This window comes from Chelon labrosus (genome assembly GCF_963514085.1).
Source record: "Chelon labrosus genome assembly, chromosome: 22".
NCBI lineage: Eukaryota > Metazoa > Chordata > Actinopteri > Mugiliformes > Mugilidae > Chelon > Chelon labrosus.
The window spans coordinates 1723916-1743470 of record NC_140355.1 but is presented as its reverse complement, the minus strand read 5'-3'; the positions used below and the strand labels follow the sequence as shown (position 1 = coordinate 1743470).

Sequence of the window (19555 nt, the reverse complement as noted above, 5' to 3'; positions counted from 1 at the left end):
TGTTTTTATTTAAGAATAATAATAATAAACAAACATTATTGTGGTTTGTTGCACTAATTAATTAGCCAGTCTACTGTTTCAACGCACGTCGCACTGGTGCATCTGTTACTTCTTCCTCACTGTGCACACAGAAGTGTTGGTTTCAGTTGAGTTGCTCAAGGGTAATTGCACAGCTTCCCGTGTGAGTGTGAAGCTCACACGCAGGCACCAGGTAAAAATGTCATTCAGACTGAAGTATAGTAGGAAGAATAACTTATACCTGCTGGAAATCAAAGGAATGTTGTAATGGTTAGACTCAGACTCTGAAAGGTCTTCCTTATTTTGATATAGTTAAATACTAAGTTAGTTGTTCGAATTCTATTTTCCACCATAAAGGCCAAAGTGCAACCCACTCTCCATGCTGCAATTGAGATATTCTGGTGAAATTATACAACTCATAAACTACACTGTTTTTAAATGCTTTAACAGATTGGGCAGGGCAAAAATAACTAATGTTTTGCCAGCACTGAGGGGTGGAGAAGTCTTTGTTATGCTTTTTTTTTTCTTTTTTCCTTTCCTTAGTACTAACAATTTGGAGTTTGGCAGAAGCTGATATGAAGCTTGACTCATACTCATAAGTGGGAATTCTATCCTGTATTTGAAATGAAGCGTTTATTAAAAGACTGCACCAAGGAGTCAAGTTATGTGCACAGTAGTTTATGGTGAGCTGTTGATGGGATGTCTTATTTATGCGCTATCCTGCAGGCAATGCAATGAGTGTAGCTGTGTCCCTGACATATAGTATGGGCTAATCTTAGCTGGCAGTCTTACAATCCAATTGTTTCCATTTGGTAAATGATTCCAATAGTGACTTGTACTTAAGCAGGCAGATTTACCATACAGAATGACAATATAGTATGTATAATAGCATCCAATGAAAGCAGTGAGCTCATAAAAGCAGACACAATGATGATATATCCGTTTTTATGCATTTATTATAAATAATCCGTTGATACTACAGCTGTTGTTATTGCTAGCAGACTTTAAAGACATTGTGCTTGGGCAACAGAACCATAAACTAACTCTAAATCTTGACAGAATCTATACAAATGATCTGCAGTGCACTGTAGTCACCAAAGGAATGATTTAGTATCTCACAATTATGAGGAAAGTAGCATTACTACAATAGGTGGATGTTTATGGTTGTGAGATAAAAATAAAGTAATTATGAAATGATTTTCTTCATATGAGACACATTTTTTCTTGGTGGCTGCAGTGCACTTTGGTAATGCAAGACAGAAAATGCAACATAAAGGGTTCCTGTACAGGCAAATGTTCTGATTATATAATAACATTCTATTGATATATTGTTCTACAAGAGAAGGAGTGTACAGTGATTCAGGTCTGAAAACAACTGCTGAGCACATGAACAAGAATATTCACTCAGTTACTCCAAATGACGAATGTTACAAGATGTTTTTGTAAAAGTGAATCATTTAGTCTGTAGTAACAAGAAGTGAAGTGTGAGAAAACAATGGCATTTTCTCACTCTAACTAGAAACTGGATCAAATATTCTTATCATGGTGACAGCAGCACTGTTGGAAACAGGCTAGCTAAAAGCTCTTCTGCAGCCTTATTGCAACTATCATTTACCAGATTACTCTTATGCTCAGTAGGCAGTGGGTACCATATCAGTTAAAGCAAAAGGTTGCAATGCACAAGGTGGTACGATGTGGTCCTGAGGCAGAAGTGTAAACGTTATAATAACAACGGCAGTAAGAAAAAGCTTATACATCAATGATTAATTACAGTACAGAAGCAGCCATGAAGTACCTTATTGTTACCTTACTGGTTGGTTGCAGAACAAAAGTAAAGTAATTTCAAATTTCAAATTGATGGAGGGTGCAGGGTGACTAGAGGAAAATCATGTTCGCTGAAGTTATCGTGCTGACCTTTATTCCACCAAAATTCAAACTGGATAGTGTTTTTGTTAGTTGTTTCTACCGTCATTCTTAATTATTGATGAAAATGTGGAGTGGGGGAATGTGATTTTTTGGGGGGGCTTCTGAAGCTGGGCCCTACCAGAAAAAGTTTCAGCACTATTGGCTTAGTCCTATAACTGCCACTGGAAGACATTGTGAAACTGAAAGACCTTATTCAAACCAGTCCAACGTAATTTCAGTCCAGTCAGACTAAAATGCTTCTATGGTCATGACTGCTTCTCTGCCTAGCGTTAACTCCACAGTGTGTCCAACACATCTCATGCAGTGATTGGTCAGCCGTGTGGTGGCGCCAAAAAGGCTGAGTTTCAACTTTTCTGAAGAAAAAATTCTTAAAGCAGAATCTATAGCGTCTCGTCCAAAGGCAGCGTGGTGGCGACTAGAACCTTTAAACTCTCTCCCTCCCGTTTATTTCCAGTTTTTAAACCGTGGTTCTCCCTTTTGATCTATTGGTTCCTCAAGCCTTAAAGCGCCAATCGTGCCCAGATCCCTTTTCATTTTCTTTCCACCTATTATCATAAGTTATTGCAGCTGTGTTTTTGGACCTCACTTCCCACAAATCCAAACAGTGTTTCCTGTGTTGCACAATCAGTCAGCTGAACATTAGTTCCACCTAATGATGAATCACAGATCACTAAATGTCAGTAGAGATCTGAATGCTGTAAATGCTTTCATATCATTTCAACAGTAATTTAAATATGATCACACTGAAAGATGTCAGTGTGATCATTTAAAGAGGCTGTGTTAAACCAAGCTGATATCTTTTGAATTACAAATCAGAGTGCAAAAGCACAAATTATGGCCACTCACTCTAGATAAAAGAGAAAACTGCTGGGCTTTAGAAATAAGAGGAACTGCCGAACCGGTGCTAATCTCACTAGAACAGTAGCGCAACAGGAATCACTGTGGTATGGGCAGAAATCACACAGCCTCAGCTTCAGGTCTGCACGAGGCCATTTTGAAAAATTCACCGTAGATTGAAGTAGATTAATTTAGGGTTTTAGGCCGGCTGACTTCTGTACTCACTCACACAGAAACACACACAAAGAGATTGTATAACGCAGCAGACAGTGCTGCTCCTGGCATAGCAGCCATCCACATTCCACAATGACTTCAGCCATTACGAGCAGAGTCACAGAGCATTCAGCTCAGTGATTTACATGGTTGCAGGTGATGATTCTACTGCATACTGAGACAACCTGCAACACATTAAAGCATCACTTAGTGTATAAAGCCTAACATTCACGTAATTCAGAGTCCTTTTCCCTTTGATTCCCATTCCCTTTTAATACGTTTTACTTGAAGTTAAACATTTTGGTTGAGCTGAACTTGCTCTTTGGGTCATTTTTTTAAGAGGCCAAGACTAGCATTCTTTCCAAGTTGCCATACTCATTTACACATGTGTAAAAATGACACCAGTAAAGAGTTAGAGTAAACTGTGAATTGTATGCTGTTTCCAAAGCTTCATATTTGCATCACTGCCGCAGTAAATAATACTTCTGCAAAGCTGAAGGAACTGTAAATGTACAACAAAATGTGTGATTTTCTCAGCTGGTTTGGAAGTGGATAAAGTAGCGGATACTTCTTGCCTCCACAAGTACTAGGTGCATCAATCATCTCATCTCCTTTAGAAGCCTTCTGCCCTGTTCTACCTGCTGTAAGGTCAATTAGGGTCTAGTCCATGATCCCTGTGTTGGAGTCCTGTGGAGTAGTCTTGGGTCCTTTCAGGGTCTTATTTTCCAGCCTATGAAGACCTCTGATCCACAGTCACACTACAACAGTTTTTCATCACTGTCTGTGTTCAAGCTGAACTGAGGTAAACTTGCACTCAAGAGTCCAGGAGGCTTGGAGTGTCAGGATGAAGACCTGTTATAGCCAGCCTCTATGTGTTTCTCCAGCCACAGCTCCGCTAGCTGCATTGTCGATGCAAACGTACTTGCTCTTGAACCAAGGCACATTTTGTGTTGCTTCTGCTCAAGACTTGTGTTGCAGTGGACAGGATGATAAATATGGACAATTCCCGGTTCTTGGCTGCGTAATACCTTTAAACCAGAATTAATAACTTTTGTGAACAAGTCTACATCTTCCAGTCCCCAGCCTAAGATAGAGGTGTCAAAACCTCCAGCTTTTAGTAAATCACTCTTGAAAACACAGGTGATTCCAAAACCATAATCTCGCCAAAAACCACTTTTCTTGGTGAGCACAAATTTGTTTTCTCTTGGGGCCTTTTCACCATACACTATTTTAGGATTGTACTGACTAAAGACAACAGGGAAGTAGACCTGTTTCCCTTGAACAGCATTGTCTCTGCAACGTTGCAAGGCATCAGCACTAAAGATGAGATCCACATCGCAGAAGAAGAGTAGGGTGTTATTATCAAGCTGTGAGGAGCCCAGCTCCAGAGCCAGCCCTCGTGAAAAGTTGCCTGTCATGGGGATTACAGAAAGCTCAGCTTTTGGATATTTCCTGTTGTAGTCTTTGATTAACTGAAGGTGGTTTCTTCTGCTCTGATTGCTCTCATTGTCCACCAGAATGATGGATAGCTTAACATTTTGTTTGGGTATCAAACATACTTTTTCAAAGTTCTCCATAAAGCGTACAAAGGTGTCGTAGCGACCAGAGAGTGGGACAAGAATGTTGACCTTTCTCTGGCTTTGCTCCCACATTTCCCTGGTTGTTTCATAGAACTGGAAAGGTGACAAGAACTTCAGAGAGTTGGACAAGAAAGACAGGGACTGGGATTCAGAGTTGATGGCTGCCACAAGTTCAGCTACGTCTAACTCTTCAGCTTCGGTAAAGAACGGCCGGCTAAAGGACTGCTGAAGATAAGCGTGCCGCCTCACAGGCACTGTTATTTTGCGTCCCTTATGTTTCCTGTACAGAAGCAATAAGTCTAAGATGTATTCTGCACCATGAATTGGATCCACCCTGTAGTAGCCATACTGAATCTCTTTAAAGTCAATAACACGGCCACGTGTTTTTGAATTCTCATTAATCATTTCCATGACCTGCAGTATAATGTCTTCCAGCGCAGTCCGAAGCAAGTTGCCAAGGCTTTGCCGCGCCATCTTGTTTTCAACAGCAGAATAAATATGCCGGCCAGTCAGGAAATCCCACTCGATTACATCATTTCTCTCACTTGGCTGATAGCGCATGAAGGAAGGTGGAGACCCCAGCTGTTGGTCCTCCCACTGTACTTCTGTATCACTGAGGTAACTCATGATCAGGCCTTCGCGGTGGAGCAGGATGGTGTGGTACCGTAGCCTCGAGATCTCACGGCTGAGCATGAAGCTGTGGAGCCGGTACTGATAGGCAGGATTTTTGTTGGGGTGGAGTGTAATGGCATTGTGGATCTTGCTGCTGTGGAGTTCTTCAATGAAACCTTTCTTGTTGTGTTCGTAGTTCTCATAGAAGAGCTGCTGCATCTGTGGAAAGAGTTGCAACACTACATTCATTTGATTTCAGCTTCCAGATTCGCTGTTTGATTCAAGTACTTTACAACTGTACAAATTAGCTATTTTCCATGTCACCATATTCTCAGATCTCAGCAAATATGTATGAATGCAAGGAATCACAGGAAGACAGCAAAACGTTTTTTTTTTATTTTACTTAACTTTATCTGTCACATCAGTTTGTCAAGCGTCTTGAGACAATTTATATTGTTACCGATGCTATGCAAGAACAGAAACCAGGCTGACTCAGTCCATACCTCATAAGACCACACACACTGTGTTCCTCCGAAGCGTCGCACACAGCGGCCCACTTCCACATCCTCGTGGGTGGTGTACATCTCCCTCAGGCAGGTGCTGATGTGAGGAACCATCCTGCGTAGAACCTCTCTGCTGAAGATCATCCCGGGCCCTCCCATGCAGAAGTTCTCACCAGGCTCAAGGGCCAGTCTTCCCAGCTCCTCCGGCGTGCCCAGGCCCGTCTGGCCGAGGTAATGGGGCTTGCTGCTGTTCAGTGACCGCAGGAACAACTCTAGCTTCTCACCTGGCGCAGGGGGGGCGTGTGGGAGAAATAATACAGTTATGTGGCCATCTATTGAAAATTTTGTATTTTATTAAGTAGAAAGATGCCTTCTTACAAACGATAACAATGCAGGAAGCCAAACTTACACACTTTATTTTTAATCTCGATAAATATTGCATAATAAAGTGTGTTCTAGTCAGGGAGCCCAGCAAACCTTGTCTCTACCTAAACATGTCCATGAAATGCTTTACTGAAACCTTTTAATAGCTACATACCGACTTAGCTGTAGGAACTGTAAATGTACAATGTGTGTTTTTTCTCAGCTGGTTTGGAAGTAGATAAAGTAGCAGACACTTCTTGCCTGCACAAGTACTAGGTGCATTTGGAGGCCTTCTGCACTAGTCATGTGGTTTTAATTGGTGCACCATCCCCGTGTTGGATAAAATATGTGCTGGGTCATATTTTCCAGCCTATGTTTTGCCTCTGATCCACAGTTACACTACAACAGTTTTCCACCACTGTCTGTGTTGAAGCTGAACTGAGGTAAACTTGCACTGAAGGAGGTGAAGAACTGTTTTGCAAAGCCTCTGTGTGTTTCTACAGCCACAGCCTTCGGAGCTGTTGCATTGTCGATGACAATATATTTGCTCTAGACTACACATTTTGTGTTGCTTCTGCTCAAGACTTGTGGACAGGATGATACATGTGGGCAACTCCTAGTTCTTCACTGTGTAACTATTGTGTGTTGTGCAACACTGGTGCACAACACACAATAGAATTTATTTATAAAAAGCCATTTAATGCCTGGATACCAACTTTATATAAAAAAAGTAATGAACCCTATTTTACTTTGCAGGTATAAGCCTCATGCAGTATTTCATTCTCTCGCTCCCAAACAAACAGAAACACACATAAAACACTCCCAGTATAATCACCTCGAATATAAACATCATCGTCCGCCCTCATGAACCACTCGTACTTGTCCAGGTAGTGGTCGTGGATGTACTTGAGCATCATGAACGACTTCTTCTGTGGAGGGTAGGAGTCGTCCACGCCTGCCAGGGAGATCACCGGGAGTGGGACAGGCACGCGGATGCTGCCAGACCCTGCGCTCGAGAAGAACTCCACCTTCCCGGGTATGGAAGCCGCCCACGTCTCGTGCGCAGCCACGGCGCGGGTGCCCAGGTATTTTTTGGCAGACATTACTCCGACATAGAGGAAATGCTGAGGTCTGCTTACGGGTCTCCCAGCATGTCCACTGCCGTTCCCCGCACCGAACAACCTGTCCTCCTCCTGACTGAACTGCGGGCTGCCCCGGTCTCCGACAGCCGCGGAATGGCCGAGGATGTCAGGAGCTTTAGCGACGGCGGAGTCGCTGAAGTACAAACACACGGGGGACTTTTTCCTTTTGCTTTCCAGCACGTGAGGTACAATGAGCCAAGAGGAGGCGGTGAAGCCAAGAAATACACCGAATATCACGGTCGTCCACGGTCTCCTAGACTTCAGAGCCATGTCTGTTTACCTTTCGAGGAGTTGAGCTCTGCGGTTAATGGGGATGTATGAATGCCGCCGTTGTCTGGGGAGCTGCTGACGTGTATGGACATCCAGCATCTCTGTGGACCATTATGGTGCCTACCTGGTGTGGAAAAACACAGTTTGCACTTCTGGAAGCATAAAGCATGGGGTCAAAAAGAAAGGTAGCCCCTTCATTGGAGTCGGACCCATCCTCGTCGGTCAAACTGTACCTCAACGCCCCACGGTGCAAATATTTTATGGGCCAGTTCCATCCCGACTGAAAGCCGCGTTGAATCTTCCAGATGTGCCGACTCCTCAGTAGTGCTCCTGTTTTTTTTTTATTATTATTATTAGTCTTTTCTGTCTCTGGTCGTTGCCGCTGAGCTTATCTGGGCTTTAGCTAGTCCATTAATCTGGCAAACACGCCACTGTTCCCCTCGTCTTTCCAGCAGCTGTCACTGCACTGTGCGTTGCTCACTGTTACACGGTCCCGACTCACCGTCAAGTTTATGGCAGACATTTGGTCCGTTGGTTATAAGCCAGTTTTACAGAAGCTCAGTCGCTCCTCTCCTCATCACGAACCGCTAAGTTGCCATCGTTCTTTTTTTTCCGTTGTCAAGAACAAGACGACTTCCTGCCGCGTTTTACATTTTTCAGAATAAAGATCTAATTTTCATAACACCGCAGGACTCATTAAGTAATTGAATATCGTTTTTCATACCGAACCTAACTAACTAAAAAACAACAACATGCAAATATAAAGTAAAGCGTAGAAGATTTAATAACAATTCTAATTAATAATATGTCACACAGCGGGACGTCGATACTCTTGTTTTGAAAGGTATCCGCAAACATCATATTGCTGTGAGAAATACAGAATAAAAGCCACAGATTGAAATATAATCATTTTCTACAAGTCCAGTTGCCTCTCTTGATTTTTTCGATACACCAGAACCTGCATGACCGAGAAACTTTACAGACACAAATTAAAAACTTTGTCCGTGGAGGTCACAACTTGAACTTAAACGTATAGGTTTTTCTACTGTATGACATCAACTTCCCCCTCTTTGTGGATAGCAACAGTTCCGGATCAGTGACTTCAGAATAAAAGTAAAACAAGCAAAAAAACACTAATGATTTCCTTCAGGATCAGAAAGCCACCTATTCTGTTGGAAAGCTTTAACAGTTATTGGTCGTCTGTCATTTTCAATTTTAGACTGAAATGACAAATGAAATCACAGTAAACACAAATTTGTGTTTATTTGTGACAGACTGTCTGTCAATGAAAAACACAACAATGCTTTATGCTGATTTACTCTGTGGCTGTTAAAAAAAGAATGTAGTTTTGAAAATAGCGTGAAGTCGTTTGTATTTAAGTCTGATACCCTTATCTTGATCAATCTGCGGCAGTTAATGAGGAGTTGTGGACTGTTGTTGTACCAGCAGGTGGCAGTAGTGACAAACGTTTCGTACTGAAGCCAGAAGGCTTCTAAGGGGTTACTACAATACCTGGCCAAAAAAAGTCTCCACCTGGATTTAACTAAGCAAATAGGTACGAGCCTCCTATTGGATAATTATTACATTCTGTTTCAGCTGGAAACAAGTTATTTAACCCCAACTGATGCAATGAGTAGCTTCTCATTTCTTAAACAACCACGTCGAAAGACACATCCTGTGGTCGTGGAAAAGATGTTTGTGAAGCTTTCAAATCACTGGCATGCATCAAGCAGAGAAAACATCTAAGGAGATTGTAGAAACTACTAAAATTGGGTTAAGAATTGTCCAACGCATTATTAAAAACTGGAAGGATAGTGGTTAATCAGTGCATCAGGGTATGAAGAGAGGCAGATGAAGTGATGCACCCATCATGCCTAGTGCCTACTGTACAAGCCTGTGGGAGCAGTGCTATGATCTGGGGTTGCTGCAGTTGCTCAGGTCTAGGTTCAGCAACATTATGTGCCCAAAGAATGAGGTCAGCTGACTACCTGAATATACTGAATGACCAGGTCATTCCATCAATGGATTTTTTTCTTCCCTGATGGCACAGGCATATTCCAAGATGATAATCCCAGGATTCATGGGGCTCAGATTGTGAAAGAGTGGTTCAGGGAGCATGAGACATCATTTTCACACATGGATTGGCCACCACAGAGTCCAGACCTTAACCCTACTGAGAATCTTTGGATGTGCTGGAGAAGGCTTTGTGCAGTGGTCAGACTCTCCCATCATCAATAGATCTTGATGAAAAATGAATGCAACACAGGATGGAAATATATCTTGTAACTTTGCAGAAGCTTATTGAAACAATGCCACAGCAAATGTGTGCTGTAATCAAAGCTAAATGCGGTCCAACAAAATGTTAGAGTGAATCTTTTTTTTTTTTTTTTTTTTGATGGCTACTTTATTTTTGGCCAGGCAGTGAGAGAGAGAGAGAGAGAGAGAGAGAGAGAGAGAGAGCATTTACAGCATTTCCTCTAGAGAAAATATACGTGTGTTATTGTTTCATACCATTTAACAAACTGTAACTGTATGAATGTCACAAATTGAAGTAAACAAAGTAAGTGTCTAGAAAAGTGAGTTAAAAAACTCTATAAGTCCAGTTTACTATCCAACCTTTGTGGATAGTGTCTAGAAATGACGTATCTCTACATGAGTACTTTTGGTTTCTCTGCTTTTAAAATGTATTTCAGCTTATACTGTAAGTGTGAAAAGGTCTGAAAGAACAAAACATTGGTTAACGTTTATTATTAGCATTTATTTATTTATTTTGGCGCAGTCATGCATTAATTACAAGCAATGGTATTGCCGACGACGTTCAATCCAGCAAATCAGCATATCATTTTCATATCAATGAAACCTGCAGGACTGTGACGGTCCGTGATTGGTGGAGACGCTCGTGACGTCACGAGCGCAGTCAGGCCAGTATTTTGACAATGAGAAAAGTTCACCAGGGTGTTGATGAGACACTGCTGGGGACTTTCACTCATCGGACTGAACTCTGCGTTAAACAGCGCGTTGCACGACCTCATCTTAATGTCTTCTGGGCTTTCAGGAGGACGCCAGTATTATTTAACAAGTGGACATATCATCAGCATCAGCACCGGAGGACTGACCCATGAGCCAAGGCAGGATCGGTATTCGCTCATAGATCAGGTACACGTTCCTCTTCACTAGTCATCTCTGTAGTCTGATTTCAGTCGGGATGTGATGGAACAATATGTGGTCTGATTTACTGCGGGCATTTTTGATATTGCACATCGGTATGACTTGCATCCCAGACTTTATTGAGTTAAAGCGAACTGGCGTGAATGCAGAGTCAAGGCATGTTTTGTTGTCGTGAGAAAGTCCACAGCCTCTGTAAGCAGAGCTGGAATTTGAAAAGGCATTTATTCAAGATGGCAATTAGAAGTGGGTGAAACTGCCACTTAGACTTAGTTTGACCATCTACCCATTTCAGAGGATAAATGTAGCCTGTCCTGGTAAATATACGGTTGTCACATCCATCCACATAACCTGTGAAAATATGTATGAATAGGCGTTTAAAGCAATTTTATTTTGCAACTTAGTGAATGATCCAGATAAGCATGTAGATCATTATTATTATGAATGTTGTTATCCTCAGCAAGAAGTTAACAGCTTCACATAGCAGTTTCTCATGTTCTTGTTTGATGCTGATCACTCTGATGAACAAGACACCGTCCATCTTACAGCTTTTTCTCCTTCTTTTGACAAAAAGGGATCACAGCTATTGTGACTGAGACAGGACCATAGCAAGGAGAAATATAGCTCATGAGTCCAGCCCCCATGGTCTGAAATGTTGGAGAGAGGATTGATGGTTGTTTGGCAGTATTTGTATAGTAGCCTACTAGCCTGTATTGTCCAGTTCAAGGTAATGGGCCCTGCAGGTAGAAATCCCTGGGATGATGAAGTCCAGAGCTATTATGAAAATTATTATGATTATGATTATTATGATGATGATGATGATGATGTGTCTGTGGTGGGACAATGACAAGCACACAGGATTCAACACTGGTGTATTAGCAGTTGCAGTTGGGAACAGTGTGGGGGATCCTTTTAGAAGCAAAAACGGTTCAAGCTATTTTTCTTATGGCTTGTTTTCAAATTAAACAGATGAGCGTACTAGCGAATTAGGTTTAGAAAATGTTTTCAAGCGTACGTGAAGGCTGCTGGTTCAGCTTACTACAGAATCAGGTTTGTGATGTTGTTTAATTATGATACTAATGCAGACACGGAAGATATGAGGTGCAGATGACGGACAAATTCTCTTGGTAAATCACATTTAAAAACAAACAAATGATGCATATGCTTTAATACTAAAACAAAAAAAATCAAGTCTTCTCTCTTTTTTCCATGCTGTTGGAATTCTTTTTTTTTGCAATGAGCTTGCCGTGTAGTTTATATTTTGTGCACTGGTCCCTTTTCATTTAACTGTAGCGTATATAGCTTTTTCACATGCTCCACCTGTTCCAGAGTAGCCGGGGAGTCACTGAAGAAACACAACAAATAGTGCCCCAGAGACTTGAATGGCCTAATAAGTTGCACCTGCCAAAATCACACACACGCACACTTACACTTTTCCAGACCACCAACGGCAAGTGTTGCGAGGTTGAATCTGTGAGCAAAGGTCAGTGCGTGTCAGAAGCAAACATGTTAATAAGCTGCATGTCTACTCACTTACTTGCTCGTGTTTTGTGTCTAGTATTGTGTTGATAAAATTAAATATGTCCAATAACTGATTCTTTGGAGCTTCTAAAAGTTGGGGCTAAGTAACAGACGCTGATGCTTTTAACTGAAATAATGCTGATATGAAGTTGGATCTTATCTCAAGTATCCCACTGAAAGACGTCGACGAGGCAGTTTAAAATACAGAAATATGTAGAAGTGGTCGTTAAAGAAGGGTGTCAGGGTCTCAGTCAAGAGCGAGGGCTAAATTAATTTGAAATGAAGGGCATAAAAGGATCTGTGAGCATACTAAATGCTTGAAGGATTAATATTATGCTTCCAATCTTTATAGCAATTGAGTAGCTTCCAGGATGTGCAGGAGAATCAGCAGTTTGACACCCGCCGTCTTCAGTAGTTTGACTGCAGTGATAATTACTGTGCTTGCATTTATTTCATCTTTGCTTGTTCAGTTCCAACAGCTGAAACTGACTACTTTGTGTGCTTCCTTTCCTTAAATGTCAGAAGATCCAATGGAATCCAGTTGTGACATGTAAAGGCAGTTTATTGTGGATGTTCAGTCCACGGTGCTTAGTGACGACCTTTTAATCTGAATCACAACTGCCGGCCTGAAGGATGACTTGCTGAGAGGCATGCATGGAAACACACAATGGGATAACACATACTGTGTGGTGTTTCCCCAGTGAAAGTGAGCAAGGGAAAGTCAGTTCTCACTGCAGGAGATACAGCTGACTGTGTGAGGCGAAAGCCAAAACACACTTGCATGTGCAACGTGCATGCACGCACACACACAGGAGACGGACTTACAATGATTTTCTGGAGACTTATCAAAACTACAACTACTTGCTTAACATTAACTCTTGCCTAAACCTAAAACAACCCCAACTTAAAATAAGTTCTGATCCTAAAATGTGACTATGAATATATATATATGCATATGTATGCCACAACATTAAAAACACTGATAGATGAAGTAAATAACATTGACCATCTTGTGACAATTCAGTGTTCTACTGGGAAACATTTGGACCTGGCATTCATGTGGATGTTACTTAGACATGTACCACCCCCCTAGACCAGACCAGGCACCCCCACCCTATAGCAATGACACTCCTTGATGGCAGCAGCCATCCCCAGCAGGATGCAGCCTGACACAGGCACACACACAAAAACAGTTTAGGAACAACTAAAAAAACATGAAGAACAGCACAAGGTGTTGACATGGCTTGCCTGTACACACACACATGGATATAACCTGTTGCTCAGAGGTTTCAGTTAACCCGAAAAAGTAACCAGAAGTGACAGATGTTTTCAAGTAAACAATTTAAAGACGTTTAAATCTTTGTCACTAAATCCCCCACTTGAAGCTGTCATCACAGAATGTGTCCTCAGTAAACACGATGAAAGCTTCTTTATGGTGGTCTTCTTCAAAGTTGGCTGCAAAACTGTTATCTTCCAGTCAGGGAGGTTGGCTTCTATTCTAAAGTGTCTTCTGTGCCCTTGATATGATGATGATTTTAGCACCATGGACTCAGCCTGTCTGAGTCAACACAATGTGGTCGGAGTTGTATTCTATAATCAGTCTAAGCTGCACTTTGTCAGGCTTGCTCAACATCCATTAGAGTCAGCTGTGGACCTACTTCATCAGCTTCAGCTGTTGTTTTGTCAGGCCCAACCAATGACGCTCGCTGGGAAAGTTTGAGTGCTGTTTGTGCCACTTCTTTCTTAAAGAACCCCTCAAACAAAAAAAATATTCTCTATCTCTTCCTACCCAAATGCTCTGTTGGACATAAATACGCTCATTCTCAGTTCTGTTTTGAGACTTCGCTTGCTGTTCAGTTTTAGGGTTCCTATGTGCTCATGGTTGTCATATGCAGAGTGTGCAATAGGGCCACAGGCAAAGTTAGCTGATCCTTCAATGCTGATTGTCATCACTGCCATGCTCATACTGCTGAAACACTCATCCTGAAAATGTTCTTCATATCTAATAACCCTATGAAGGGACAAACAGACAATCAATTACTATGTTGCTGTTCAAGATTTTAACCAAGTATTAAAGTAGTTTTTTTTTTGAGTGATGGGTTGGCAGTAAAAATCCAAAGAAACCTGTGTGTTTCACTCATCTAGATTGGCTTCTGGCATTCAAGAATTGCATGTGTCGACAAATAAGTATTGGTCCATGACCTGAGTGCAGCCTTTGTCTGGTCCTGGAGGGACTTCAGACAGCAGGTCTTGGTTCCTGGCAGTCCTTTGTGAACGGACAGAGAGGCGTCACTACTGTGCTGCCTGGAACAGTGTATCAAAGTTGTCCCAGCCTAATCCGCTCCGTTAGGGCTTGTGTCTGGAGCCCTTTCACACATACTGCATTGCTCTTGTTTGGGAAGCAGTGCAGTTGTCTTGGAGCGGGGAGGGTTTTGGCGTTGGTGGCTGCAGCTGTGCCCTCTCTTAGCTCAGTGAAACCAGAGAGGACTGGCCCTGCTGGCCCATAAAGCGCCTGCACAGACACGCTGTCAGCAGGCAAACAGCGACTTGAGACATCTTGCAGGCTTCCTCCGTCAACCAGAGTTTTCGAAAGAAGGCTATCCAGAAGACACAGGGCTAACCTTGTTGGCCTCGAAAGATTAGGCTCGCCCACTATCACCAAGAGATTCATCAAGCAGCTGGACTAATAAAGCAGCCATACCATGCTGTAGTCACCAGCTGTTTCTGTACCATTAAGGAAGAAGACCAGACTACTAACTGTGGACATGCCAACAAATCCTAAATATCCCTCAGGAGATTTCACTGATACTTTTAAACTTGATACTTGGATTAGATTTTAGCACCTTTTTAGTTCACACATATTTTTCACGCTTTTTTTTTCTCCAATGATTATGGGTTGTTTAAAACTTTGGTTTTAAAATGGGCTTAAAGAGGCAATACGTGAGATTTTAGGATTAAGACTTTGAATTTGCTACAGGCTAATTATCAACGGAATATGAAACAGACATTTATGTTTTGTGTATCTACTAACATCACAGTGCCAACCAGCAATTTGAAGCTGTAATATAAGTTTTGAAAAGTTGAAACTCCTTGTTTGATGTTCTACGTGCCTGGAACTAAAAGGGTTTTAGTTCCAGGCACGTAGAACAAGTGTATTCTACTTGTCTGAGTGGCTGAAACTTTTGTCAAGAAACATTTGAAGGGCAGGGTGGAAGAGAGTCATCGGGTTAGGGTAGCTTTTTACCATAAACACTCGACGGAACTACCTCTTCCTTGTCCACTGTATACCACCTCCCAAACTGAGTTCATGTAGTCTATGAACTGATCACCTTTCAATATGCTTGTTGGATCATTTGTATACCGATCAGGCATAACTTTATGACTCATCAGAGAATGGACATGGATCTTCTGAGGGTGTCCTGTGGTGTCTGAATGTTGTTAGTGGGGGGCTTTGGGTCCTATGGGTTGAGGGGAGGGGCCTCTGTGGATCATCCCACAGATACTTGATCAGTTTGGGATCTAGTGAATTTGGAGGCCAGGTCAACACCTTGTGTTGTTCTTCATGTTTTTTTAGTTGTTCCTAAACTGTTTTTGTGTATGTGTCCCAGCAGAACATTGTATTGTCACAAGATGGTCAATGTTATTTACTTATCCTGTCAGTGGTTTTAAAGTTATGCCTGATCGGAGTATGCTGGAGCAGCGCCTGGTGATGGTGGATACAAACTGTGTTGAAGGAGTAATTTGTAATGTCAGCTTACTTAAAGAGCTGGTTTGGACATTTCTAGAATGGAACAATTCTTGTTTGCTGTGTAGTGGCATCAGCGGCTGGAAACAAAAGTCTTTGTTTCATGGGGAAAAATAGGTTAGCTGGTTTAATTTAAGCTGGTGTTGGTTTATGGTTAAGTAGAAACAACTAGTTGGGGTTGCAGCTGGGGCTGGGGTGAGGTTAAGGAGCATCTCATTTTAGAAATTCTAACTCCTTTCAAGTCTTTGAACTTTTGCACAACAGTAAAAAGACAGTAACTGATGAAGACTGATGAGAACTGACGATTATCATATCAGCTTCAATTTCCTCATATTTTTCCACTACTCATTGATCATGTTCAACTCTGAGGAGGAATAATTATAGGAACAAGGGTTTTTAGACACAGTACACAGGTCTGTTAATAGTGTCTTGAGATAGACTAAAAAAAATAGAAACTGATCCTGAAACTCACAAACACGACAACAGTGTCATCTCCACTACCAAATTGTGGGAGTATTTCCGTTCCTGCACCGTTACAGATGTTGAAGTCATTAACTGCCCACATCCAGGAGATAATGTTTACAACTGTCTCCTGTTTTTATTACTACTACTGCTGTCCCGTTTTAAGTTTAACAACGATGAGCTAGGACCCAAGCTCTGGATACACAAGGAGGAAAGAAAATTCTTAAATGAAACTAACTCAAAAGGTCCTGCAGTGGGATGGCAGGCTAAATCTAAGGTGAATCCAAAACAACAGGGTAATCCCGAATAAGGTTATTAAAAAAAAATTAAAAGGAGTCAAAGAACCAGGAAGCACAGGGAAAAAACAACTAGGAACAACGTGGAAACATAGTCAAGGACATCAGGGAATCAACAAATGAACTGGAAGGCAAACTAATGAGGGAGGAGCAAACAATAATAGTGGTGGGAAACTAAAGAAAGACGAGAAGTAAAGCTGACAGAAAGACAAGGAATCAGGATTCATAGTACCAATAAATCAAGTGGAAACTATAATTCCTCACAACTACCACATATGTCAGAATTTTAGATTATTTAAATCTTCCATTGTGTCCACATGTATTGTTGTGTTCAGTGTGTGTCCCCCTCATTGCGAGAATATAGATATACAGCGTGTACCGTTTTTCAAACAATGGTTTTCTCATAATTGTGTTATGCTCAGTAATCAAGTTGTTTTCCTGTTTTTTTCCCCCGTCTGTCTTTGTCTCGGATATGTTGGTGGTGATGTGATAGGGCTACTGATGCTCGGGGTGTCTGGTTAAGAAGTGTGAGAAATCCTGAGGGACTATGGGACACACATTCAAGGACTGGGGTTTCTATGTCTTCCTTGTCCCTGTGGATATGATCACACTGTGCTTATACCAAGGCCTGGAGGATTAACCCTGCATGAGAGCAATTTGTTAAATCACAATTAGTCTAGTTGTTGCCAGCCCAGCTATGTGAATAATCTGCAAAAACCTTATGAAAACCTCAGTGGGTATTCTGCCTCATCTATGAAGGGAACAAGGCTGAAATGCTATAAGAGCAAAACACAAAACATAAAGCAAAGACTGCAAGCCAGGTTAGGATGTCTTTTCATTTAACATACTATACGAAACACCCACTTAATCATGGGGCTAGCTTTTGTTGCATGCATGCGTGACAAGCTTCGATGCATTTTTATTAGAAGCTGGCGATATGCAGTGATGAGCTGAATCTTGTCCGTTTCTGTTTCAGGTGAGACGCACGACATGAAAGTTGAGCTTCAACTTTTTTTGTTCCTCCACTGACAGTGATGCATCAACCAGTTGTTTGTTTGCGTCACTCGTTTGCGTGTTGTATATACAATCAATGTCCATTCCAACCCCTCCCAGCCAATGGCGTCGCTTAGAGCTTGAACGACACTCCCAACAGCGACTCAGCAACAATGTCCCTGGCAACACTGATCGAGTTGTGGCTTTTGCTGCTCATAGTGTGAAGGCGCTCTTAGTGTCAAAGTGTACAGTCCAACTTAATTTTCATGTCTCAAGTTGCTATAGCCTTTACACAATGGCTGCCACAGGGGTCAGGCAGTCATGGTCTAGACATCTGCTGCTGCAGAGGTTCCTAAACTGACGTGTAGAAACTATTGTCATTCTCCACTCCATGCTTTGCCAAGCTTGGTATTTCTAGTCATTAGTCAGAGCCTAAATGCCAAAAATAAGAGAAGTAAGAGTCCATTCCATATGAACTCATTCACAGTGTTCCAACGGCGCGGCTGTCCTCACCACAGCCCTGGTACAAAGCAAACTCAAAGCTGAAAATGTACTGCAGTTTGGTTGCTGAAATATGTCAGAGGGATGCCACACCACTACTGAATGGGTAAAAAAAGATACTCCTAGTTTGTTAGTGAAACCCACAGTGAAACCAGCACATCTTCTGCATGGAAATAAACCCTCAGGAATGTTTCTCATCTCCTATGATGTACACACAAACATGTGTATAAATAAAGCTGCAGAAGTGTGTATAAAATGATGCATGCGATTCATGTTATTTCTAATTGAAGGACAGGCACAGCTGTGTTATTCAGTTTTGTGTTTTTAGTGCAAATGTACCTCTATTTCTTATCAAACAGCTTTGGTCGGACAGAATCTGTCTGTGCCTCCCACAGTGTAGGTTTTGCTTGTGATGACACAAAGCTTTGAAATACCTCAATAATACCAGAGCACCGTGGAACCCTCAATCTCTTACTGGAGTTCTTTCATTGTGGTAAACAATGATATATCCCCACTGCAGCTTGGAAGAGAACTGAGTATTTGCATATTTGTGGTTCCACACCGTCCAGTAAAGATAGAACAGTGCTGAATGCTGTTGATTATATGACCCAGGTTTGTTTTAATCAAACATTTACGTTGCTAGAGTAAAGGCACCACTTTGGAAATTGAAGGTTCCAGTTGAAAGTTTGTGTGATGTGTTTAGTGGTGGACGAATGCTGCAAATTACAAAAAATAGGCTGCTATGCAAGAATTCTCCTTCGGCGGATTGTGCTGACAGAAGCAAAAAAAAAAAAAGACTTACATAAAACAAAAATAAAAACATGCACGTGTATAGAATACAAACGATAAGCCAAATGTACCTTGTAGTCTGTAGTGTCTGTCAAATTCAGACAGCAGATAAGATGCATTCAGCACACATGACTTTGGTCAAAAAGACATTGACTTTAATAGCAAAAGAGTGGAGACTGCATTTATGACATGGGGTGATTTTTTTTTATGTAACTCACCCATTTAAATTATATCAAAGCTAAAGTCATGTCCTGCCAAGATGCCAAAGGCCAAAGTCTCCACACTGAACTTTAAAACCACTCTTCAGGAAACGTATTAATGATGTCTCAGATGGTTTGTCAGTGGGAGGCAGGAGGCACAGATGTCATTTCAGAGGTCGCACAAATTATTACCCAAAGCTGTGCATTTCCAACATGTCTATATGGAGAGGAATTTCTGATTTCAATGCATCCAGTAGTCTGGAGAGAAGGGGTGCAGAGGAACAACACAGCCATTCCTAGAAGAAGCGTTGCAATGAATCCTGAAAAAAGACAAACACATTGCATAATCAAGTATGCACTTGACTAAATGATTCATCAGACTGACTCATGAAACCAAATCTGTCCTAGATCTTTATTTA

General features: G+C 41.7%; 1 protein-coding gene across 1 annotated transcript; it reads right to left on the bottom strand.

The window, feature by feature from the left end:
- Positions 1–925: 925 nt before the first annotated feature.
- On the bottom strand, positions 926–8146 carry chsy3 (chondroitin sulfate synthase 3). Its single transcript, XM_084572007.1, has 3 exons — positions 6888–8146; positions 5690–5973; positions 926–5405 (listed from the first exon to the last, which is right to left on the bottom strand). The coding sequence occupies exons 1-3, from the start codon at positions 7462–7464 to the stop codon at positions 3834–3836; spliced, it is 2433 nt and encodes an 810-aa protein (XP_084428133.1). The 5' UTR covers positions 7465–8146; the 3' UTR covers positions 926–3833.
- Between the last annotated feature and the right edge of the window lie 11409 nt (positions 8147–19555).